This window comes from Struthio camelus, chromosome 9, assembly GCF_040807025.1.
Source record: "Struthio camelus isolate bStrCam1 chromosome 9, bStrCam1.hap1, whole genome shotgun sequence".
Lineage (NCBI taxonomy): Eukaryota > Metazoa > Chordata > Aves > Struthioniformes > Struthionidae > Struthio > Struthio camelus.
This window is the reverse complement of record NC_090950.1, coordinates 28,931,109-28,954,106: the sequence shown is the minus strand read 5'-3', so window position 1 is coordinate 28,954,106 and position 22,998 is coordinate 28,931,109. Positions and strand designations below refer to the sequence as shown.

The 22,998-nt window shown below is 37.5% G+C and overlaps 1 protein-coding gene across 5 annotated transcripts in view; it reads left to right on the top strand.

Moving 5' to 3' along the window:
• SERPINI1 (serpin family I member 1) overlaps positions 1-22,998 on the top strand; it is a 55,730-nt gene that overhangs the window by 12,836 nt on the left and 19,896 nt on the right. For 4 of the 5 annotated variants that reach the window (XM_068954961.1, XM_068954960.1, XM_068954959.1 and 1 more), the window contains exons 2-3: positions 17,913-18,180; positions 20,458-20,688. In XM_068954961.1, coding sequence (XP_068811062.1) covers positions 17,931-18,180; positions 20,458-20,688 — 481 coding nt within the window. In that variant the 5' untranslated portion in view covers positions 17,913-17,930. Of the gene's footprint in view, positions 1-6,740; positions 6,868-17,912; positions 18,181-20,457; positions 20,689-22,998 lie in introns of all 5 variants that reach the window. The other variant, XM_068954962.1, reaches the window with a different exon arrangement.

The window sequence follows — 22,998 nt, the reverse complement described above, 5'->3', positions numbered from 1 at the left end:
AATAAAAAGCTAGAGTACAGCATGAAATGTTTAAACCTGCTGTTTTACGCATGCACAGCTTACCCTTCAAAACAGCCTTTTCCATTGTAGATCTGAGTTAATGTCTTTGTCTATACATGAACTCCTTTAAGTTGATGGAGGACCTTTCGGAGCAAGGTGCTGCGTAGTGCAAGTAGTGGTTAAAAGCTTGACCATTACACAAAAAGGTAGTTTTATACCGCATTTGAGTGGTCACGTTACTTTGAGAAATAAAGTAGGCGGAAGTTAATTTTCAGTGAGGTGGGTGAAATAACAAATTCTCCTGACTGTTTCCTTTTTAAAGGCTCTTTATGTAATTAATATTTGACAACTGCTATCTGAGCTGTTGTAGGTAATCAGCCATTCTTTCAAAATATTTTTAAAAGAAGTTTGACTGATGATGATCTAAAATTAATCAGATACAATAACTGACCAATGCCATTCAGTTAATTTTTTCCATTTATTTTGCTTCTTATTTAAATCCCTTTTCTTATTTGTTCCTCCCCTTTGCTAGTAGTTATATGATGATCTTTTAAGTCTAACAGCATGTACTCCTCTTTCAGTATTTTTTTTTTAATCCATCGAAGCTTTCCCTGTATACCACATTTTTCATTATAACTTACCTATTAAGGATGAGACTTTCAAAATATAGAAATGACTTAGTGGCTAAAGCTTTTTGGCTTTTCAGTAGTTCTTATGCATGCTGGACAATTCCACTTGAATTTTTTTTTTGTAAGCTCAGAGTTCTGCAGACCTGAGCAGTACCAAGCCTGGAAGTTCTTCCAGCCAGTTAACTACAGACAAAATTGAGGGTGGGGGGGCAGGGGAAGGAGGGCCAAATGTGTGAGAAGACCCTTTGGTCATGTATGAAGACATTAATGACATCTTTTGAGAGAGATTGTTGTCCCAATATTTTGAATTTTTCTTAAGAGGCCAGTTCTTGTAGTCAAATGACTACGTTAGTTTCTTAACCTCTGTCGTAAGGAAATAGTTGAAAACACGAACCCTGAAAGCTCAGAATTGGAAGGCAAATAAGAACCTCATTTTTTCATCTTTCTTTTTATCCTAGTGCTATGGCTCTTTGGGGTCCAGGTTCATGACTTGAGTGTTTAGAATCTGTTCCAACATTTTCAGCTTCAAACTTATTAAATAGATTCTTGCTATAATGCTTTGCAAGTCACCCTCTAGCTAATAGAGGTCCAACAGATTTGAACCTTTTAAAATTCTCTCTGGCTACTATAGGGAAGTGAAATACTGTTTTGGCTTCCTCTTGTCCACACGCATAAATAATTTTTTAATATAGTTACTAATATGTATAGTTACTATAGTTACTATTTGTTAGCGTACCTTATTGGTTAGTTCAGTTATTTGAGAATTCAACTCTAATTTGCAGCCAGTTCCCATCCGTGTGTGGCAGAGGGTTATGTGGACATGAGTTCTACATAGATAGGTTGGCAGGATCTTAAAACTTGCAAAATACCTTTTAATCTAAATAAAAGTTATTATAGTAAATTTTCAGCTTGCACGATTAGGCCTTTGGGCTCAATTCATTACAGATAATATTTTTTTATATATAGAGTACTGAATTGAGTCCATATTTATTATATCTATTAAAGAAGAACAGACCAGATTTTTCGACTCAAATACATTTCAAGTGAGCAATGACAATTTAATGGAGCTCTGGCAGCTGATAGCATGTCAAAATCTCTCTCTTTTTTGCATTACTGGAAACAGATGTGTCAATCAAAGGTTTACAAAATAGTAATAGTACTTTTGTAGGTTTACAAAATTATTTATACACTCATTGGGAATAGTATTTTCTGGAATATTCACCTCCCATTCAGGCATGAGAGTAGAGACTTGTTTTCTCATGTGCTTGACTGTTTCTGTTTGTTCTCAGCCGAGCTGTGCTCTCAGAAAGCTGGCCCTGAATGTTGACATCGTATGTGTGTGTGTGGGGGGGGGGGGGGGGAAGAGGACATAGTCACAATAAACTGGTATTTGAGTTGAATTCAAACAGGTTTTGCCACTGTGTTCTAATTTCAGAAAGTAAGAAAAGTATCATGTTGCTAATAAGGTAATATTGCTAATTGCTTTAGTTATTGAAAAACAGTAACCATGTTTGTTTTTTTTTTTAATAAAGCAAGATAAAATATTTATTAATGTGCCTCCTTTGGACACGCAGTGATTTGGTCCTGGGATGTTAAGTGCACAGTTGGGTTGTGTAATTAACTTTTCTTTTTCTGTATGGGTTGGGATGCCAAAAAAACTAGCTGAGAAGTTTTGAAATATTTTCTGAATATTCAGAATATTCGTGCATAGGGGAAAACTCTTTAATTTTTTGGGCCTTTCAAATAAAAGCAAAGATGCATAGTAAACAAAATTCAGTTTATAAGAGAAATTGTCATCCATAAAACTTATTAAACAGTAACTACTTCAGTGTTTTTATACCTCACTCGGAGACTTGAACCTTACTTGCCCACATTGCCAAAAAGACCCTGTAAGCATTGGACTGAAAGATATGCTGAGGTGGACCTTTCTTGATTTTTCCTCTACAGTTGTTTAATTACGCATAGAGCATAGATCAGGAGCATATTTAGATGGCCTTTTTCTCTTGCCTTTTTTTATCCCCCTTCCATGTGAGGTCATTACTAATTAGGCAGAAGAAGCCTATTTTCACCCTTATTCTTCAGGATTTAAGGAGCATGTAGTTCAGTGGGTTTTAAATTGGGTCTGTGGGATGCATGTGGGAATGTATATGGACAAGAGAATGTATATGGTGGGGATGTACATGTGTGTGTATGTACACATATATGTGTGGATGTATGTGTGTGTATTATATTCATGTATATATAAATCTCTTTCAGCTTTTGGGGGGAGGGGGGAAGGTATGTATGATGTATAAGGGGAATTTGAAACCTACTCATCTAGTTTATCCACTTTTCCGAGGCACGGTCCACCATATCTTGACTTGTGACACGTTTGTCTAATGTTCTTAAAGACATCTAATGGTAGAGACTTCCCTAGGCAATCTATTCCAGAGTTTTATTGTCTTTGTCAGTAAAATGCCATCGCTAAAATCTAGCCTGATATGTTGTTACTGCAATTTGACATGGTTCTTGTCCCATTCACTCTTAAGTATGGAATCGGAATACTATTTTAAGTCCTTTTTTAGCTTTTCCCTCCTGTACATATATAAAAGATAGGAACCGGAATAAAAGAGCCCCAAACTCACACTTTTACTGAGCTTTTTAAATCCATGTCACTTTAATACTTGGCCGCTTCAACTGGCATCATTGTTAATCAAATTACAAAAATAAGCACCTGCATTAAAGAATTTACAGTTGAACTGGAATGGCAGTCAAGCTTAAAAGAAAATCACTTTGATGGAAAAAAATGCTCCTAGTTTTTTGAAAGGCACTACTTGCCTTTCACAATAAGCTTTCACTAAGCTTGCATTTCACAGTAACCAACTAGACCTCTCTTTTTGACAATTCATCAATAATATCGTAAAACAAATTATCTGAGAAATCCACAGTTTGATCCGGATATTAAATGGAAATAAATTCCTATTTCCTGGGTAAAGTAAGCTCAGTGATTGTTAGAGGGATTGGTGAGTGGCATATGTTCAGTAGCAGGTGAATATGGTTCTAGTTCCCTTCCTGAAACGCTTTAGCAAAAGACAGTGGTGAGACCTAGGAATATGTGAACGACCTGATGGCTTTGAGATGGTTAATGCCTAACTTTATAACATCATGGTCTGGCTCTATATCTACAGGTTAGACTAGTAGCACCTTTAAAATAAGTACGTGGAAATGTTTGTTTAATAAGGTCACAGAACATTTTTTTTGTAATGCAGACTCACTGAATGAGAATGTAAGCAGTGCTTGAGGTTAGGGATCAGCTGTGACCATTCAGGCTTGTAATTACAGCTGTGATAAAGTATGTTTTCAAGTCGTGCTGCACTGAGTTTTTCTTAATCCTTTTTTTTTTTTTCTTACTAGGCTTTTTGCTGCCCCTCCTAACGTATAGTAACAATTCTTGAAACCTAGTGAATCTTGGGAAAACAAATGTTGGGCTATTCATTTCTGGATATATACACAGACATATATTTAAATCTTAACTAGGCAAAGCAAGTGCATGTTTTTGTCTGACATCACTTGTATTGTATTTAGTAACTACAGTAAATGTGTGCAGATTTTATGATCTTTTCTGTATGGTGAAGTTTGTAATGTTTTAGGTCTAGCCTTTTTAATTAGCATAAGGGAAAAACATATATTGACCTTTTATTCCATTATTATTACTGGGCTAGGTTACCGAGGACTCTGGGAGCTAGAAAAGATGTGTCCCATTTGTGACTTGATATTTGCTGTGGTCAGCTTCTTTCTCTATTTTTATAAATACAAGTACCAAGCTGATGTCTCAGCTGATTACTGTTTGCTCGTTAAGCCATGCAGAAATCCATGCCACTGAAAGTCAAACAGGATTAGGCACTTGCTACAGATAATTTGCTTCCACCTGTACACAGTCAGTTTACTGCTTAAAACAACAAATCCTCGAGCAGTATTCCTCACTTAGAGTGCTTTTATAAGCCGTGTTGGATGATTTTGAACAGAGAAGAAATACATTAAGAACTTAATTTAAGCGGATAATTTAATATCATCCACAAATAATGTTTCTCCGTTTAAATCCAGCATGCCTATTTTTGTCCCCCAAAGCTTACCATAATTTTAAATAGAGTGTGCAGTCTATCAATATGATACAATTTTTCTGATGATGAGATGCGGAGGTGGCTGAAGTATGCAGCCTGGTGCCAGTTCCCACAAGGTGTATGGTTGATTTCTGTGTGCTTCTCTGAGAGCTAACAGATTCTCTATGTGACTGGAGTTGCCATACTGTTGGGGTGTAATTGGAACCAGTAAAATAATTGGTCTCAAGTGAGTGACTAACCAAAAAAAAAAAAAAAAAAGGAAAGAAAAAGAAAATTGTGTGCTTCGAGCACAATTTAGCACATAGCACCAGCTACAGGACATCTGTATGAGGCAGTGCATTCTGGTTGGTTGTTGGCTAATGATAATGAATTTCCTGCAGAGGTATAATGATTTAAAATATCTTTTCTGATGTGGTTATGTTAATGGAACTGGCCAGCACAGATTGGGTCAAAATCCGGTTTTGCAAGTGTGCTTGCTCTTGCTTTGAGGCACGGCTGTCCACCTCACTTATTTAACCTCCTCATTTAGACTTAAAACTCAGATAATCCATGGAGGACTTGTATGCCAGCCCAAGCGTTCAAGTTAACCTATTTATTTTTCAAAGCCAAGCTAATTAAGATTATTAGCCTAATATTTTTAACAAGGATATGTATTACCTGCCAATGTAAAATACTTCATGTAGATGAATCATAGCATATAATGCAAAAAAATTGGGTTAGTAGTACAGCCTTCTTAACAAAGGATAGAATTAATGTTGACTTGCCACAGGAAGCCCTAGACGAAATACCTAAGACTGGTTGGAAAACAAGTATTGCGTTTTGGAAGAGTGTGTGTGTGTGATGTGGACAGTGAGACTTCAGCATTTGCTTTTCGTTATGGATATTAGATATGGGTTGATTCCTTTCTGTAAGGTGCTGGAATTCTCAAAAACTATAACAATTTACTCTTTAAAAACCTTTAAAAAAATTTCTCAAGAGTGAAACAGCCTGAATGCATTCGTACAGCCATAGGGAGATTGCATAGATGTGAGCCAGTGAAGAACAGAAATGGATTGATTGTTCTTGGGAGCTTTGTGTTTGCTCGCTTGTCTGCAGTGCTGTAGCCTTTCCAGTCAGAGCTAATGTGATACCAACTTCTCTGTGTGGGAGAATAAGAGAGATTAAAACAAATTTGTTTCCATACATGTGTCATTTAAATAGCTTATCGTAGAGAGAATGCTTGGAAAAGCATCAGTTTTCATAACCACAAACCAATGAGGCTTGAACAGTGATCCCCAGAAATGTACTTCAAGGCCAGATTCCACCTTCCGGGCACAGCTTGAATCCTGGACTTTATGCTGAACTGCTGTGTCCACAGAGGGCCAAGAGGGATTTATGAACAGCCGTAGGTCTTAAAGGCCAGGATAAGCAAAACCATCAGAACAAAGATGTGATTATCTAGTGATGTTTCATTCTGCGTGGGGTTTTTTTTTTTTCCCAAGTGAAATGAGCCTTGTTTTTTGCCTCTGAGGAAGTAGTCCTTGTTGTCTTCAGTTGCTGCATATCTTCTCTCTTGTAGACAAGATAACTGCACAACAGGGATTGTTTTTTCTTTCCTATCTCTTTCTCCTTCTGTTTCCCACTTTCCCATTTATCCCTTAAAGCTGCTGCTGTTCCAAATGTTCTCTCTGTGATGAGCAATTGGAATAAGACATGTAGGGTGGTGCTGAAATTGTTTTTTGCCTTCATATCGTGCCTGCTCATCAGGTTAGAACAGTATGAGTAGTTGCAGTCTTTTTAAGCTGGTAAGTTCATGGATGCTAGGGAAGAAGTGAGAGGGAAGAACGATTTGAATGAGGAGATAGAGGGGGGGAAAAAGGGGGACTTTAGCGGCAGCTCTGTTTGCTATCAATGTTAGCTGCTTTTTCCTTGCATCCAGATACGTAAGTTGAACTACTGCCTTTCCTAGTATCTGTAATCATGGCCCACAGACAGCTGCCCTGGTTGCTTTCTCATTTTTGCGTATTTGCAGAGCTGCTCCCAAGTGGAAGGTATATAAATTTGGAGTTGTGGATTTGAAGAAATCCTGGAGATGAGAAAAGTAAATGAAAATGTTTGAAACTACTAGCGGAGCAGAAAGCTATGGCGAAGCCTAAGAGGTAAGAATTAGAACTGACTTTAGGACAGGAGAAAGAAGAGGTTTAATTTTCTTCTGCAGGTGCTCTTTCAGTGTTTCTCACTCCTTAGGGAAGATCAGTGATCAGCATCCTTCACATTAAAAGTTAAGTCTTCATGCCTTTGTTGGAATTTTCCACTCTGAAGCAGAGAGAAAAATCTTGCTACTAGCTGAATTTTGCAGCCAGCTCATTCTGTAGTTTTCAGGAAAAAAGTGTATTTTATGAGAGACATTATAATGCTATCTTACAGAAATATTTGAAGTGGTTAAGCTTACATATTAGTGTTACATTTTGTCTCAAAGATACACATTTCGATTAAATATATGCTGACTGACTGACTCCCTTTTTCTGCTTAAGAAATAACTACTCTTTCTTTGACTCTTCTTTCATCTTTTTCTCCTTGAAGTTTTTATGCAAGACCACCTTTGTAGGCTGCTTCATTTTGATTTTGTAGCACCAATGGCTACATTGGTCAGGCTCAGCACACTTTCTAAAACAGCTCTTTCAATGGGCTTTAAAAATACAGTCCTTCATAGGTCCTGTCCTGCTTTGGATGCTCTGCCAGTACAGCTCTATTAAGTGGATGATAATGGCTTTGGCACCCCTACCAGCACAGTTCCCCTGGCCGGCATCAGACCTGCTGCCAGCACGGGAGGTGCCAGGCTGCTGGGGTGGCCTGGGGAGCTGTGCTGGCAAGCTGCTGTGCCTGAGAGCTGTTGTGGCCCAGCGTTGCCTACTGCTCTGTCAGTTGGCTGTCAGGACTGTGGCTGTCATGACAATCTATCTGATACATGCAATTATTTCTAAGAGTAATTGTAGCTGGCTGGAAGCTCACCAGTCTCTGTGGCTGCTGCAGTCTTCTGTCTTGTGTGTCGAAATGGACTACGAAGCTGAAAAGCATCAGACAAACAATGGCTGCCAGTTATACCAATCTTTGCAATGATGAGTTGCCATTCGTAATTAATCTGGGTGTAACATTTACTTTATAATTTTTGGCTTAAATCGCATTATTTTTAAAGAAATCTTATTTCTGTACTGTAAGAACCCAATTCTGATCTAAGTAGTGGTAACATAAATGAGTAATAACTCTCTTGACAATAGTGACGTTACCTAAACGTAAATGGAGTCTGATGTTGACTGCAAGCCTGAAGCCAATATTGCTTTGTAAGAAAGCGAGCTGTTTTGTATGTCACGCTTGCATTCACTTTAGGAAGTCACAGAGTCCTTTTCTCAAATCTTGATACACTTAATTAAACTTGTTTAACCTTTTTGACATGTAGTTATATCCATGGTCTGATCCCTTTCCCTCTGAAGTCCTTGTAAAGGAAACTAAACAACATATTAAAGAATTATCTGCTTTGAACTTTTGAGTCGCACTGTTTCACAGCCACTATATGCCTTGTACTCTGGAGTGATTTAAAGACTATCATTCTTCATTGCATTTTATTGAAGGCCTTTTAAAGACTTCCTGAGCCAGTTGGTAGGCTTCTGACATCGAATTTGGCAAAAGTCTCTTCCAAAGAGAAACAGTTTTAAGGTACTTTCCGTGCAGTATTCCCTATTCTTGTGAATCACTGAACAGTGAAGGGCTCCTTATTCTGTTTGCATTCCTTTAAATCCCTAATTCGTTGTCTTTCAGTCTTCCAACATTTTAAGGTTTAAAATTGTCTGTGAGGTCTTGTATAATGCCCAACTAAATATATAGTTTAATGTAACATATCTCGAGTTACTTTATGTATAGAGTTGCAAGAAAAAGTGTAAGGCACTTGAAACATATTCCAAGTTTCCTGGCTATAAATGCTTTCACAAAATATACTAATATTTTTAAGTTCTGCTGAAACTGTAGTATCATAATCCATTACAGCAATAGTTGTGACCTAAATGACAGCTTTCATCACTTGTAAAACTACGCTCCAGTACGTGCAGTTATGTCGCCTTTAGACTTAAACTGCAGTGATTGTATCTGGCAGCTGCATATGGTGAAACTTAGCTACTGCCTTTGTAATTAAATTATACTTGGGAGCTAGTTTCTGGGAGCTTGCTGGTCAACTGAATTTCGCAGTAAAATAACAGAATATGTAACTTAGTGTAAATAACAGGATTTGCAGTGCAAGCAGGCAAGTAGTTGTTCCCGTATCTAATATAATTCATTGCAGTGTGCTATCTGTGCTGCTTCTGATGTAGAAGACTAATACAGCATCGGATTGTACCTTTCCTTTCCACCTTTCCCAACCTATCCATAAGTAAATCTGAGGGAGGAAAAATAACGCTCCTGTCTCATTTGGAGCATCTTCCCTAGCTGGTGGTTTCATTGCAAGTGGAGTACTAGATTTTTCTTTTGAAAAGAGGAAAAAAAAAAATCAGAAAGTGTAACTTGTTGAAATTGGTTCTTAAGGCCTCGCCGCCTTTGCCCCTCTTTTCCCCCAATGCCTCAGCATGTTTCTTCTCCATAGTAAAAGCAGTCCTAAGAGCAGGTTCCCACTGCTGGGCACTGTCTCAGGTCTCTGCTTCTGTAATGAAGTACAGCTGCTGGTCAGCTGTTGTGACCTGAGCCTAAATCAGCTTTCAGGATTCTTCACAAGGTTGAACTAAAGAATCTGGCAACATCTTAGGTTATCAAAAACAGGTTATCAGTAGTGCTGACTGTATTGTTGGGGGAGTAGGGGTAGGGATGGAAGTCTTTTTGAGGCACCTATATGAACCTTTTTGTTGTTCTTGCTCCTTGTTTTAAAAGACTGGACTGCAAGCTACAATTCTGTTCTTGTGGGTAATCTAGTCATTTCATTTCTGAATAGAAGAAAATGCCTGAAACTTTTAAATTATTTGCAAAATAAAAAAAGAGAGAAGAAATTGAGATCCAATCACCGTTTTCCTGGTTTTCTCTTTTGGTATGTTGAGTTTTAATTTGTTATGCAAATTGTATATGCGAAGTTATGATATAATAGCAAAATAAGCATATTTGATGCTTCTGAAATGAAACACATTCATTCTTTCAGCCGCTTTTATTCTTGTCAATACTAAATTGAGGTCAACATCTTTACCGTAAGTCCAGCTTTCATGCAAGTGATCTCATTCCAAGAAGTGCACAGTACTCGCAACCCTCACTGAAACCCACATATATATCATTGTGCACCTGATTATGCTGCGTCTAAGGGACTTGACAGGTAGACCTTTTTGATCTGTTGAAAGCAGATCCAAAGCAGTATTTCATTCTCTAGCCTGGAGGCGCGCTCTCTGCCCACAGCTAGTTGTTGACCTTCTAAGGAGATCTGTCTGCAGACCATCAATTCTGAACCTTTAGAATCCCCAAATTCTCAGTACTTCAGATTTTTCCCCTTCCCAGACCTTTTTTTTATTCTTTCTTATTTACAGCTTATTCTTTGTGGAGCACATGGTAATTGGCACAGATAAAAACACTTTGCTGAAGAATTCCTAACACTTTTCTTTTTTCTGGACAGAAGAAGAAACAAATATAGGAGTTGTACGTGGGTCAGCACAATGGCAGGTCTTACAGTAGGAGTGTCTGAAATAAGAACACCTTTCCTTAATTGTCTAAACATGAATTTAGATGCTTGCTTTAGGCTACTCAAATTTAAATATTTTGGACATAGCTTTCCAGCATCTCCTTTTATTTTTTAATTGGAGCTGAGGGATTATGCTTGAGGAAGCTCAATTAAGATATCTTTGGCCTGCATAAATGCATCAGCAGGTTAGTGACTTAGTGCCAAGTTCTCTGAAAGTTTAAAAACATTTGGGGTTTGATGTTAGAAATTGTCAGTGTGAAAGTTTGCAGTACTCTTTTCCGGCTTTCTAGAAGCTGCTGATGTTGTGGGGCCATAACATATCCTGAGAAGCATGGCTTGCTTTATGTATTTGAGAACATGGTTTTAGTATGTCCTGAACATTTCTTATCAAATGACCCTTCATTGTCTTAGGTACTATATACTAACCCTTAAATACCACAGTACTGTGCTGTTTTCTGATGAAATTGACTTCAGTTTCCTGCTCCAGAAGGCGCTGACTCCCTAATTGACAGATGGTGATAAAATCCCATAACTTTATTACTGATGTTCATGTAGATTGAAATATGAACGTCATTGCATGTCTCCTGAAATAAACAAAATCAAACAAGCTTAATGATTGAACATATATCTGTAGAACCTCCATCTGACAAGGTCAGAAGCTCACATAGGCTTATTAAGCTGCCTTTGTTTATTGAGTATAAGCATTTTTTGCAACACAGAAAACAAATATATGCCCTACCATGAAGCACTTGACTTGCAGGCTGATTATAACATACCTGTCAGAGACAGTATTTAAGTGCCTGATTCTGAAACACGTTAAATTTAACATGGTTGTCATCACTTCTCTAATAACCAAACTACTTTGCAGGTATCTTCATGTACTGCTTGCATTATCCATAATAGCTGTATCTTTAAACTATTTATGGACACTTAGTTGTTCTCCCATTTTCCTTGGGTATATCCTCATGGCTATAAGCAGTAACATACCATGGGTAGCCTATCTGTTATTCTGGAATTGTTACTTTCTTTTAACACCTCCTAAATATCACTTTCAGGAGGACTCTCCTGTATCTTAATTCCACGTATATACGTGTTCTAGTGGATTAAGTAAGCAGATCCTTGTAGTTGTAGATAAGGTGTAGATTTCACATTTAGATGCTTGGTTATAACGGTTAGCCTTTGCACTGCCATCCCCTGTGTACCTGCTTATTCTTACTTGTCACGTAAAAGTAATTATTTCTCAGGCTAAGTCAACGCAGGTTATAGCCTTGTTTCACAGTGTGCTGTTTGTGTAAGTTCTCGTGCTGAAGGAAGAGAACAGCTGAGTGATAGAGGGCCATGAACAAAGTGAGTGGAGGAAGTGCCATGTTACTTTTGTGGGATTTGTTAGAGGTAAAGCTGCAGAGTTCTAGGTGTGAGAATGCTTTGCTCAGGTAACGTTAGCTGGAGATGCAATTTTTGCTAATTTTTGAAATTAAAAAAAGCGCAAGATTTGATTCCTGCACAAAGCAGAAAGGATTGAAATAATGATTCAATATCATACTGCAGTAAAAACTGACCGAATGGGTTTGTAAGAATCTTATGATTTGTAATAGCAGCCACGTTCCCCTGTTATTCCAGGACAGCAGGCCTGAGGCAAGCCTCAAGTCAAGGAGCTCTTCCTTATTGCTGTGTACCTTTGCACATCCTTTAGTGTAGCCGTGACAATGACTGCCTGGCGCTCAGTGGACAGCTAAGGATCTTGCTAACTGCTCAGTGCGTCTCCCTTGCTCAACTAGTGTTTGCTGGTTTCTGTAAGTAGGGAGAGTTGTGTTGAATTTTTTTAAATGATTATTATTTATGCAGCCCTTCCCTCTTATGTGTATCAACAAGACAGTATCTAGAATAAAGGCAGTAATCTTGTTTACTGACTAGCAAAGCAGTAGATGCTGAAACTTTCATCAAATTTGTCCATACAACATAAACATTTCTTGTGTAGTGGTGTGGGTTTTGTGTGTGTTGTGGGCTGTGTGTGGTGTGTATTTTTTTTTGTTTTGGGTTTTTTGTTGTTGTTGTTCTTTGTTCTTACAGGTGCTCTTCTCAAAAGGAGCGAATGTAGTCAGTCCTGCTACCACATTTGCTTGTCTCCCCAAGCTTTTCCCTCATCAGAAGGAATCAGTAGTTTTTCTCATTTGCTTTCAGCGCCTTTGGTGTTTAGCTTGCATGTAGCCAAGAGTAGACTTAGTTTAGTCTCTGTGTGCGTGAGAAGCTAAGGGCAATACATCACAGTTTTATTTTGTAAAGTCACTGGATTTTAAAAGCCATAAGGAAAGTTTATGTATAAATCTGTATAGATGTAAAAGACAAGGAAACAGCCTTTTTTAGTTTTGTTTTTTAAACCTGTCTGGCATGTACAAGATACTAGAATTTGACCCTTCATTGAGTTTTTTTGGCACCTTCCTACTTTGAGTCCAATTCTTCTTGCTGTTTCAATATTCATGGAATTTTATTTCTGTGAACTCTGTTTTGGGCAATATAGCATCTCAAAATATCTTGGCTTATAGAGGATGCTTGCCCCTTTTGCGTTTTTTGGAAAGCATATGTGATGAACTGAATAGTTCAGAGTTTGTGGGTGTGAGGGGGCGATGTTGTTCTACTTCCTTTCTCTTAGTCATTCCAGCCTTATGCTTGGAGAAAAGCAAAAGCTACAGTCACAATCAATCTTGTGTTCTAGCCTATGGACATTTTTCTTTAAATCTAATTTAAATTGTTTTTTTTCCTCTCTGCCTGTGTACAGGAGCACTACTGAATCTATGCTGACTATAGGACAAAACGTTACCCTTGCACTGAGCTGATCGGGGTCTGTTGTGGAGGTGGGATGGACTGAATTTTTGGCTAACAAAATATTTACGGAAGCTTTCTGAAATTCTGAAAGAAAGTTTCCCAGGAATTGCAGTAGTTATGACTTCCATGCGGCTAACTACTGAATGAAGCATTTCTGGAATACCTCTGGATTATTTAAGTAATAAATGAGTGAAGTGATAGAAGGCATTCAGAGATTAAATTTCAAGGTGAAAAATCATTTGGTGTTGGGAAGAAAGGAGTTGTTCCAAATGATCATGCTGTGCATAAAAATACATTAAAATCAGAAGCAGAGGGGAGAGCCCTTCTTTTAAGGTGGTTCCAAGAAACTCAAGCTCTTTACAGAACTGCATCCAAAAACAAAAGAAGCCCACAGACAAAACAGGCATATGTCAGTACCCAGAGCAGAAGTACAAGGAGAACCACAAAGGAACGTCAAACTGAATGGAGTAGGTGTTCAAGTAAAGTAGTATACGTATGGTTAGAGAAGTAGGCTTAAAATGAAGTTATCATAAAAATAGCCAAATAACATGATGCACATGGGTGTGACTGTGCGGTAATATCTCTTACAAAGGTACTGGTGTCTTTCATTTTTTTTGAAGAATCGCTGCATCATTTAGTGTTCTGGTGCATCCTCTTTTTTGAGAAGAACAGTTGCAAACAAAAAAAAAAAAACAAGACTATGACAAACCTCTGTAGCAAGAGATCATTTATTGTACACATTTCTTTTTTCAAGAGGCGGTTATAACAAGGAGAGCATTTGTGTATTTGTGCTGATTCTTTGATCACCTGGTAGGAGAGAGAGTGTGTTGATGTATTTGAGTTATGATAAAATACTGCTGTATTTTATCTTTGCTTTTTTCATCAGAATACAGCAGTATTTTGTCACTGATTGGCCCTCAAACAAAAAATCCACTTGTGTGGTCTTGACATCTGTGTGCTTGTTGGTGAAAATAATTTTAACAACTCTATTTCCTTTTTTTTTTTTTTTTTGGTTCATGTGGTAGCCAGTAAATGCAAAATGCATACAGTAACATCTGAAACTGGTTTTTGATTATTTTTTTTTTAAAAGATTGCTGAATGTGAACTTCAACTCCCTTTTCAGCTGATACAGTGTTATTTAACTAGACTTCACTGATGCAGAACAGCTGGGAGAGACTGTACTGCTGATGACTCTGAGGAAGAATGCTAAGTAGTCCGATATTCATGGAAATTGTTTAATTTCCCGAACATACGTTATATAACATTCGACTTCATTTCCTTTACTTAAAGTATGTTTGTGAATAGGGTATAGAGCATTTTAAAAAATGCTCTATAATCCTACACTGTTGCAATCCAACAAAATATGCAGTGCTGTCAAATCTTAGTGAAGAAAGAGTTGAGAACATGCTGCACCATAATAAGTGCTTATCTGTTCATTGGATCAACACCTGCATGAAGAGGCATGAGAAAGCATAAAGCCAGAAAGTAATACAGCCTTAAGTAAGGTGGAATCAGGGAAGCTGCAACCATTATGACTAGAATGCTTATTTAGAGCTAGATATCCAGTTTTCAGTAGGAAACTATATGCTTGTACCAGAAGTACAAAAATAATTGAGTTGAAGAATTTACCCCAAACCTCTCAGCTCGGACAAGTAAGAATAAAACATAAAAATAGGTAGTCTTTTTCGCACTGGCTGGCAAGGCTCGATCAGAATGCTTTTCTGTAGCCTTCTCCTACAGACATTCAGTCTCCTTTAGAACATCTTCCCTTATTTGGTACTAACTGATACACTGTGAAAAAGCCAGAGCTTCGCAAATATTGTAAGCTAGCACTGCCCCTAGAAGAAATTGTTCCATCCTCTGCCTCTACCTACCCACTCACTCCCACCTCGCTGACTCTCTCCCTTTTTCCTGCACGTGTGTATGTGGTACCTTACTATGACTTTCTCCAGACTAGAAGTTGTGTGGAAGGAGGGGGGAAAAAATCTTAACTGTTTTTTTTTTGTTGTTGTTCATTCATACTTGGAATTTTGATTCAGCACAGTTTAACTTTATGCATTGGCATCAATGGAATTTAAGCATGTATTTAAAAACTAAGCTCAAACTTGGTGCTTTTTGCCTCAAAGAACGTTTCCCTTGATTAAGAGAATTAGTCTCACTTAAAAACTGGTAATGCAAACTTTATTCAAGCATGCAACAAAAAGTTTGATGATAAATAAACAGTATAGATCTTATTTGTCTCTGTATATGTACCTATTCTATCTTCTGTCCAACTAAATAATTAAAAATATTTTTAGTTCGGTTATTTCACGTGAAGAGCTTTTCAGAAGACTAGTCAGGAAGAAAATCCTTAATTTGTGTACGGTTTGGGTTTTTTACTATTATCTGATGCCAAATAGTCTAACGGTGAGCACTTCACTAAGATATATAAACTCCCGCGTCGCAATTTGTTTAAATGTGTCTGGCAATAATACATATGTCAGAAAGCATTCAATGATGGTGTGCTGATTAGCTGCCTCTGCAGCAAAAAGGCTTTGGAGAAATTTCCTTTTTGGAAATGGAAGATTATCTCATGTCTGTTGTAACCTTCTCTCACCTAAAGCAAGCTGGAGCAGTTCTGTGCTGTGGCCATGATACAGTATTCTTATAACTACATCCATGTTCAGCAGTGCAGGTTGTTTACTCACATTAGGATGTGAATTTCCCTGAATTCATAGGCCAGTTTAAAAGCCATAATGGTACTTTGAGTTTATCCTTAGTAAAAGAAAAATAAGCTTCTGCTTAGCTGTTCTTGGAGTTCTGTTTATGATACTGCCATAGACTTCCTGCAAGACTTAATATATTTAGCTTAGTCTATCTGTTTCTCATGTGTAAAATATCACTTATGAAGCTTCTTTTTTTGAGCTCTTTGTTCAGGCTGTGAGGTGTTTATAAGCATCTTTCCTTCTGTTTGTACGGCTTTTAGAAAGTGAGACTAGCACCAGATTTCTATATATCACAGTAAATGCAATCTCTTACTTTTATAGTATTAGCAGAGATACTTACTCTATTTTTTTTTTTTTTTGCAAGGAAATCTGGAATGTCCAGAACTGCAAAGAAAACAGAGAAATCGATCTATTTAATGTAGCAGAAATCTTAATATCCTTAAACCAGTAATTTGTAAGTGGATAGGTAAAACAAATCCTTATTACTATTAAGAAAAGTAGTGAGAGAGCTTGTGATACATTTATGCTGTTTTGGACCATAAAAAATTAATTATCTCGGTCTTTATGACATAAATAGCAAAGGTCATGCCACAGACTGAAGTGTGTGCCATTGGGAGGCAGTGAATTGTTAGGTAGTTTTATAATTATGATGAAGTATAGAGTCATCAGGTAAAAAGCAAAATTTGAAGCTAGTACTTTAGGTCTAGGTGATATATTCTGTGTCATTCTTAAGTTAATGGTAAGTAGTGTAAGAGACTCTTTGGTGGAGAATTTTGATATCTTGCTAAGAATCAAAGATTTACAGGTAGTCCAGAGAGATAGTGTGATGTCAGCGTAGAGGACTGCTTACTGGAATTGAGAAGTGGGGCGTATTTCATACTGCCATGTACATACAAGCAATCATCAGAAAGGAGACAGGGAAAGGGGTAAAACAAGGCCCTGGCTAACACCCTTCAGGACCTGTCCTTTTCCCTTGAAGCTTTTGTGGTTTGCACACCCATTCATCTGTTTCAATTTCTCTGGGGTGGGGGGGAACAAAAAGCTAATCTGTGGTTAGGGGACAGGAAAAATCTTAAACAGGGACTACATCAAAGCTACTGCCAACACACGTATATGAACCCTGTTGCTTTTTAAATTTCCTCAGTTATAAAATGTGAGTAATAATGCTTAAATTATGTATCATTCAGCGTTGTGTGAGTTGATTAGATAATGCTTTGAAGTGCTTTGAAGATGAAATGCCTAATATAAATGTAGTATAAAGCTTACTAAGGGTCTTCATGTCAGGTATATAGAAATCTGTGGTAACTCTGAGCTGGTGTTGTCCCTTAGCTAACTAGCCAACTTTTCACTGTTATTTACTAACAACAGGTATTTCATTTGGTAAATGAGGCATGATTGACACTGACTTATTTTTTTTTAAAGACTTTTTTTGACTGCTTACCATATGTGTAATAGCAACATCATGGTATACTTCCTTTGTCATGAGTGTCAGCAAGCTCTCTTACAGTACTTAAAATACTTCTAACAGTTCGGGGCGTTTGGTGACTTAGAAGAATAAGTTGCATCTTACTGGAAGGTCAAATGAAAGAAATGTGTGTCTCCTTGGTGAAGAACTGCAGAAGCACATACCGATTCCTGAATCATTGTTTTTTTTAAAAAAAAAAAAAAAAGAAAAGGCATTAATGTGTCTTTTGAGCCTTTTTCTCTAGAAGTTGCATTTTGCTAATCTATTGTAGGTAGATTTCAAAAGGATAAAGTCATATAATGAAATAGATTACTTTTTTGAAAATAGATCATTACTTCAGTCTGGTACGTGTATCACTGTCTCCTCCAAATAAATACCCTGAACTCCATGACTGAATTTTTGTCCACACAGATTTAAAGCTAAACAATTTACTATTGTGTTTCTTCCTTGAGCTGAATCTTTTATTTCTTAAGCAAGGCTAACTTATTTTCTCTAAATTTTATCTTGCAGTTCATAGAATCTCAAGACATGTATTTCCTTGGACTACTGTTTTTGCTCGTTTTGCAAAGTAAGGCCTTCAGTACAAATTTTCCCGATGAAACCATTGCTGAGCTTTCTGTGAATGTTTACAATCAGCTGCGAGCTGCAAGAGAAGATGAGAATATTCTTTTTTCTCCTCTGAGCATTGTAATAGCGACGGGAATGGTAGAGCTTGGAGCCCATGGAACCACCTTGAAAGAAATTCGACATTCCTTGGGTTTTGACAGCTTAAAAAATGGTAAGGCCTTTTAATCATGTTTTGCTATGAGTATTTTTTATCTTAAAGTAACCGATGGCAATGCCTGAACAACCACAGAAATGGTTCAGTGTTGTCTATGCATTATTAATCAGTAGGCTTCTTGACATCTTGTTTGACCTGAGCATGCTGAAGCATATTTCAGTGGATTCTTTGTAATTTGAGAGATGTTGACATACAATCCTGACTTGATCACCTGAACCTCAAGCAACTGAAGTTAACTGTTAAGTCTTGACTTGACTTCCATATGTAAAATAAGCATGTCATTTGCCTGAGAGTCATAAGATTATTTTTGGTAGTATCATTTGTTAAGACTTATAAAGAAACTTGAAAATGAAAGCAATAGAATTAAGCAGTATTTCATAGAAGAAAACAGGAAAACATCATAATTTAATTGGAAATGTTATAATGCATCTCTAACTCCGACAAAAAGTTTTATTCTTCTAAGATACTTTACATAATTTAGTCATTCCTTGATAGAACTAACTGAAATTTTGAGGGGGGGGGGGGAAAATCAAAACTGATATGGTAAATATTGAGTATCACTAGTCATGAAATTTGTATTTAAAATTTGTTGAAGTCGGATGTATAATTCCCGTTGCATTAACCACTGAAAGGCAGAATGTGAAGATAAGAACACTTGTTTTTACACTTTATACTACTTTTGCCTCGTTTCTTCTAATATTGAATTTTACTGTAAGAAAAATGCAACTAATGTAGTTGTATGGATGTAAATGAGGGCAAAATTTTCCCACGCATTCTTGTTTTTCTAACAGAACCTGCACATTCTTTACCTTAAATTCTGTATTCTCTAATGCTCTGTCTGCTTTGCTCAGGGGAGCAAACAGATGCTCAAGCTAACTTAGGAAATACGAGTGTCTTGGATGTTTCGAGATGATACTCTTTGGGTTCCCAATAGCTTTACTAAGAAACAGGATGCATTTATTTCGCAGAGAGATAAATGCTACCATACCATCCCATTTCTTGTATGGGCTGAGCCAAGTTGTGCATCCTGATGTAGTGCTGTGCTGTGGGGTGCAAGCACACTGTGTTAATGTAAGCCGCTCCATAGTAAGACTGCAAATTGAGAGGGATCAGTGAATGGCAAAAAAAATGATTTTGAGGAGGCAATTTCTATGAATTTTGATGTAGTAATTGGTTTGAAAACTGTGAATTAAATTTCATATTCATTTATCCTACTAAACTTTTAAGTCCTCTGTGAAAGGAGCTGGGGGAGGCAATTCTGAATACGCCTTAGGAAATAAGATGTGTTCAGCAAGTTCACTGTGCGCTGTACCACTACATAGATGATACCTTCCTCTGAAGATTGCAGCACGTGTTTAGTTCTACAGTTGGTCTCTAAAGCATTAACAAATTATCCCCTGACTGTAACTGAAGAAGGTATGCAGTTGACTTAAGCTGAGCCATTCACGATTCTTGCATGAGCGGTGTTCAGTGAAAGTACTCGAATGACTTTGGCTTGGAATATATCATTTTGCTCAACTTTTAAGTTACTTTTTAAAGATAACCCAGAAATTTTGGCTTCAGGTGGACCGTGCAAGCTTTCTCTCTCGAAGCCGAATACTTCATGAGTCTCATCAGCTTTTGGCTTTATGAGCAGTTTAGGTTTCTAGAGCTTTTTAATTCCTCATTAACCAAACAAATGATTGTATCCTACTCCATGCAGGATCTTGGGAAATTCTAGACCTGATCTTGTGAAGGGGAATTCTCTGAGGGCCTTAGGTTTGAAACTTGAAACTCATTGTTCTTTGTCAGAGCCCCAAACAATGGGCTTTTTGGATGTAACAAATATTCCATTAAGGATTTGTGATGATAAAGTGTAAGTGTAACTCATAAGAATAATTCTTTTAAGTTGCTCTCCTGGTATTGAAAGGAATACCATTGACAGCTCTGTGTGCAATGGGGTCCAAATGCCTTGTTAATTATGCTTGTTGTAGGTAGTAGAAAAAATAAGATCTGCATAACATGATGTTCTGCCTTGTAGAGTCTTCATTCAGATCTGAAGGTGTGGGCAATTTCCAGTCAATAAGGCTGCATGTGCTGGTCGTTACTATATTTAAACAAATAAAAGGAAAAGCTAGGTCAAATGTAAAACAAACATTAAAAATAAAAGGACATCTGTTTCCACCCCCCCCTCCACCCCCCCCAATTAGCTTTGTGAATTTCTGGAGGAAATCACTGAATAATTTTATTTCCTGAAATGTTGTCTCCCTGAATCTATTTTTTTTCTTTACTCAGGTGAGGAGTTTGCATTCTTGAAGGACCTGTCTGATATGGCAACTACTGAAGAAAGTCATTATATTCTGAATATTGCTAACTCCCTCTATGTGCAGAATGGATTTCATGTCAGTGACAAATTTTTGCAGTTGGTGAAAAAATACTTTAAAGCTGAAGTAGAGAACGTAGATTTCAGTCAAAGTGTGGCTGTAGCCACCCACATCAATAAGTGGGTGGAGAATCATACAAATAGTAAGTCCGTGTGGTTCTTTTATGTACTTTTGCATTGTTTGTTGTGTTTCCGGAGTTGGATAGTTTTGTAAAATTGTTGCCTTGACTGTTATCCCTACTGAAGTACTTCCTCCCATAAAAAGAATCCTAATATCAGTTCTTTGTGGAGTTATGTTTTTCCTATGTAGGGATGATCTGTCTTTAGGTAGTATTTACTGTTACTAAACCAAATGTATTTGTCAGAATGTATTTTCACCTATGTTGCTATTTTGAACTACCTGTAACGTTTATTGAAGGAGAACGATATTTAGATAGTAGGCATTTTAACAGTATTCTAATACTGATTTAGATATTTATTTACTAAAAATAAATAGATAAGTGTTGTTGTTAACTGCAGAAAAATTTTATATGACAGGCTTATTAGCCTGTGTTCTAGATGCGTGGAGGATCCCTAGTTCCCTTTCTTAGGAACTCATAGGTGCAAGGTACTAAGAAATGGAATATTAGGGATTACAAAAGATAGTTTTGATAAGCACAAAATCAGACTCTGTAACAGAACCTCTTCCAATGCGAGGAAACAACCCAAATGAGCCAGATAGGATGTAGGGGGAGTATTTGGTTTCAGGAAGACTGACACTGCAGAGGTTAATAGCAATTTGTAGCAGGGGGAAGGTGTAAGTGCAAAACTACTTTTGTAAATGCCTTTACTTAGACCTGCATGATGTATAGTGCTTGCTTCACACGTGGAATCCCAAGCATATGGTGTTCTCTGAATACATGTAGAATCAAGGTATGGGAATGAAGTTACTGCCCCCTTGTAGGGATCAAAGCATAATTCTCTTCTAGTTCATCTGGCACATTCTGTGGAAGTTGATATTTTAAGAGGAATTCAGCAGAGGACCAGTTCTAACGTAATTCATACCATTGTAAATCTGAAGGTAAGATCAGAATCTCCTTTAAGGAATTGACACGTGTTGTCCGAACATTTAAGAATCCCTAGTGCTTTATGGAAACTTGCAGCACTGAAGTGAAAAGCTGCTCATGTAATGCTTTTATTCCATTTTGAAAATGGCCTTGTTTTTTCAAGGCAAATGGAACCTATTGTATCCACAATAAATTTTACCCTTTATTGCAAGCAACAGAAATAGAGAGAAGGCAAGTCATGCAGCAGATTGCGCAGTGTTTTCACAGGGAAACATGGTACATGTCTGAGGGAAACAAAATTCTCTTTCTTTTAGAAAGAACTGCAATATCAGATTAAGCAGATCCCCTGCTTAATATCTGCCACATGTGCTGACCAAGCTCATAATTGTCACCTTGGCAGGAGCTGTAGAGCCAACAAAGGCATCTAGGGGTCTCTTAGCGTTAGGTTGTGATAGTAACAGTCCCTCAGTCTACTCTCTTAGCACTAGAAATCGTTTTGTCCTGCCTGTTAGCTCTGCTGATGGAGGAGACCACTTTTCTCATTAGGAAAGAAATACAGAACAGGCAGGATTCCAGTTCCAGTGTGTGAAGCATGATGGGAGGCTCAAAGTAGAAAACGTAACTGTCCAAGGCTTCTCTGGCCATAAAAATTCTTAACACACATTTGTTAACAAGATGTGGCTGAGAAATGTAAGGGAATATGATATACCAAATGAAAAAGGAAAAACTGGAAGTGTATAGCACCTTGATTTCTTCCTTTCTCTTTTTTTTTCTTTTTTTTTTTTTTTCCCCTCCAGCAATAGGGAGTGAGCGTGTAAGTGCGGGTGACATTTCATTTCCAAGGATGTCCTTTTGGATAAAATGAAGTATAATTAGGGATAGTCGTGAGAAATTTATTTTAACACCTTGCACTGCATTGTCAATTATAAATAGAAGTGAGCAAGAAAACAAGCCGCCTGAAGTAGGCTGTAATTCTTCAAGAATAGTGACAAATCTGGTCAGTGTACCAGATTTAACCAACTCAAAATTATTTTGCTGTAAAGCAAGCTATTTAAGGTGAGCTAAAGCAGGTAGCATAGAATATATTCTGATATGATTTATTTATGACTAGGTGCAAAGCAGCTGCTCAGCTAACAAACCTCCCGTGAACAGAGCAGATGCAAGATGTCTTTTCTCTTTTGCTTTCTAAGACCAAATGTCAGTGGAACAAATGCTGAGAACTTGCATTCTTTAAGATCAGTCCTTTCTTTGGAGCCAGTGGGACACTGTCTATGTGATTGGAAAGTGAATGCTGTCTTCAGAATTGGCCCAGATGCTGCTGAAGTTCCGGTGGATATGCTTATGCACCTTAAGCACCCATATAAGTCCTGCTTTAGTTTGGAACCGGTGTCTGTAGAAGTTTTGACC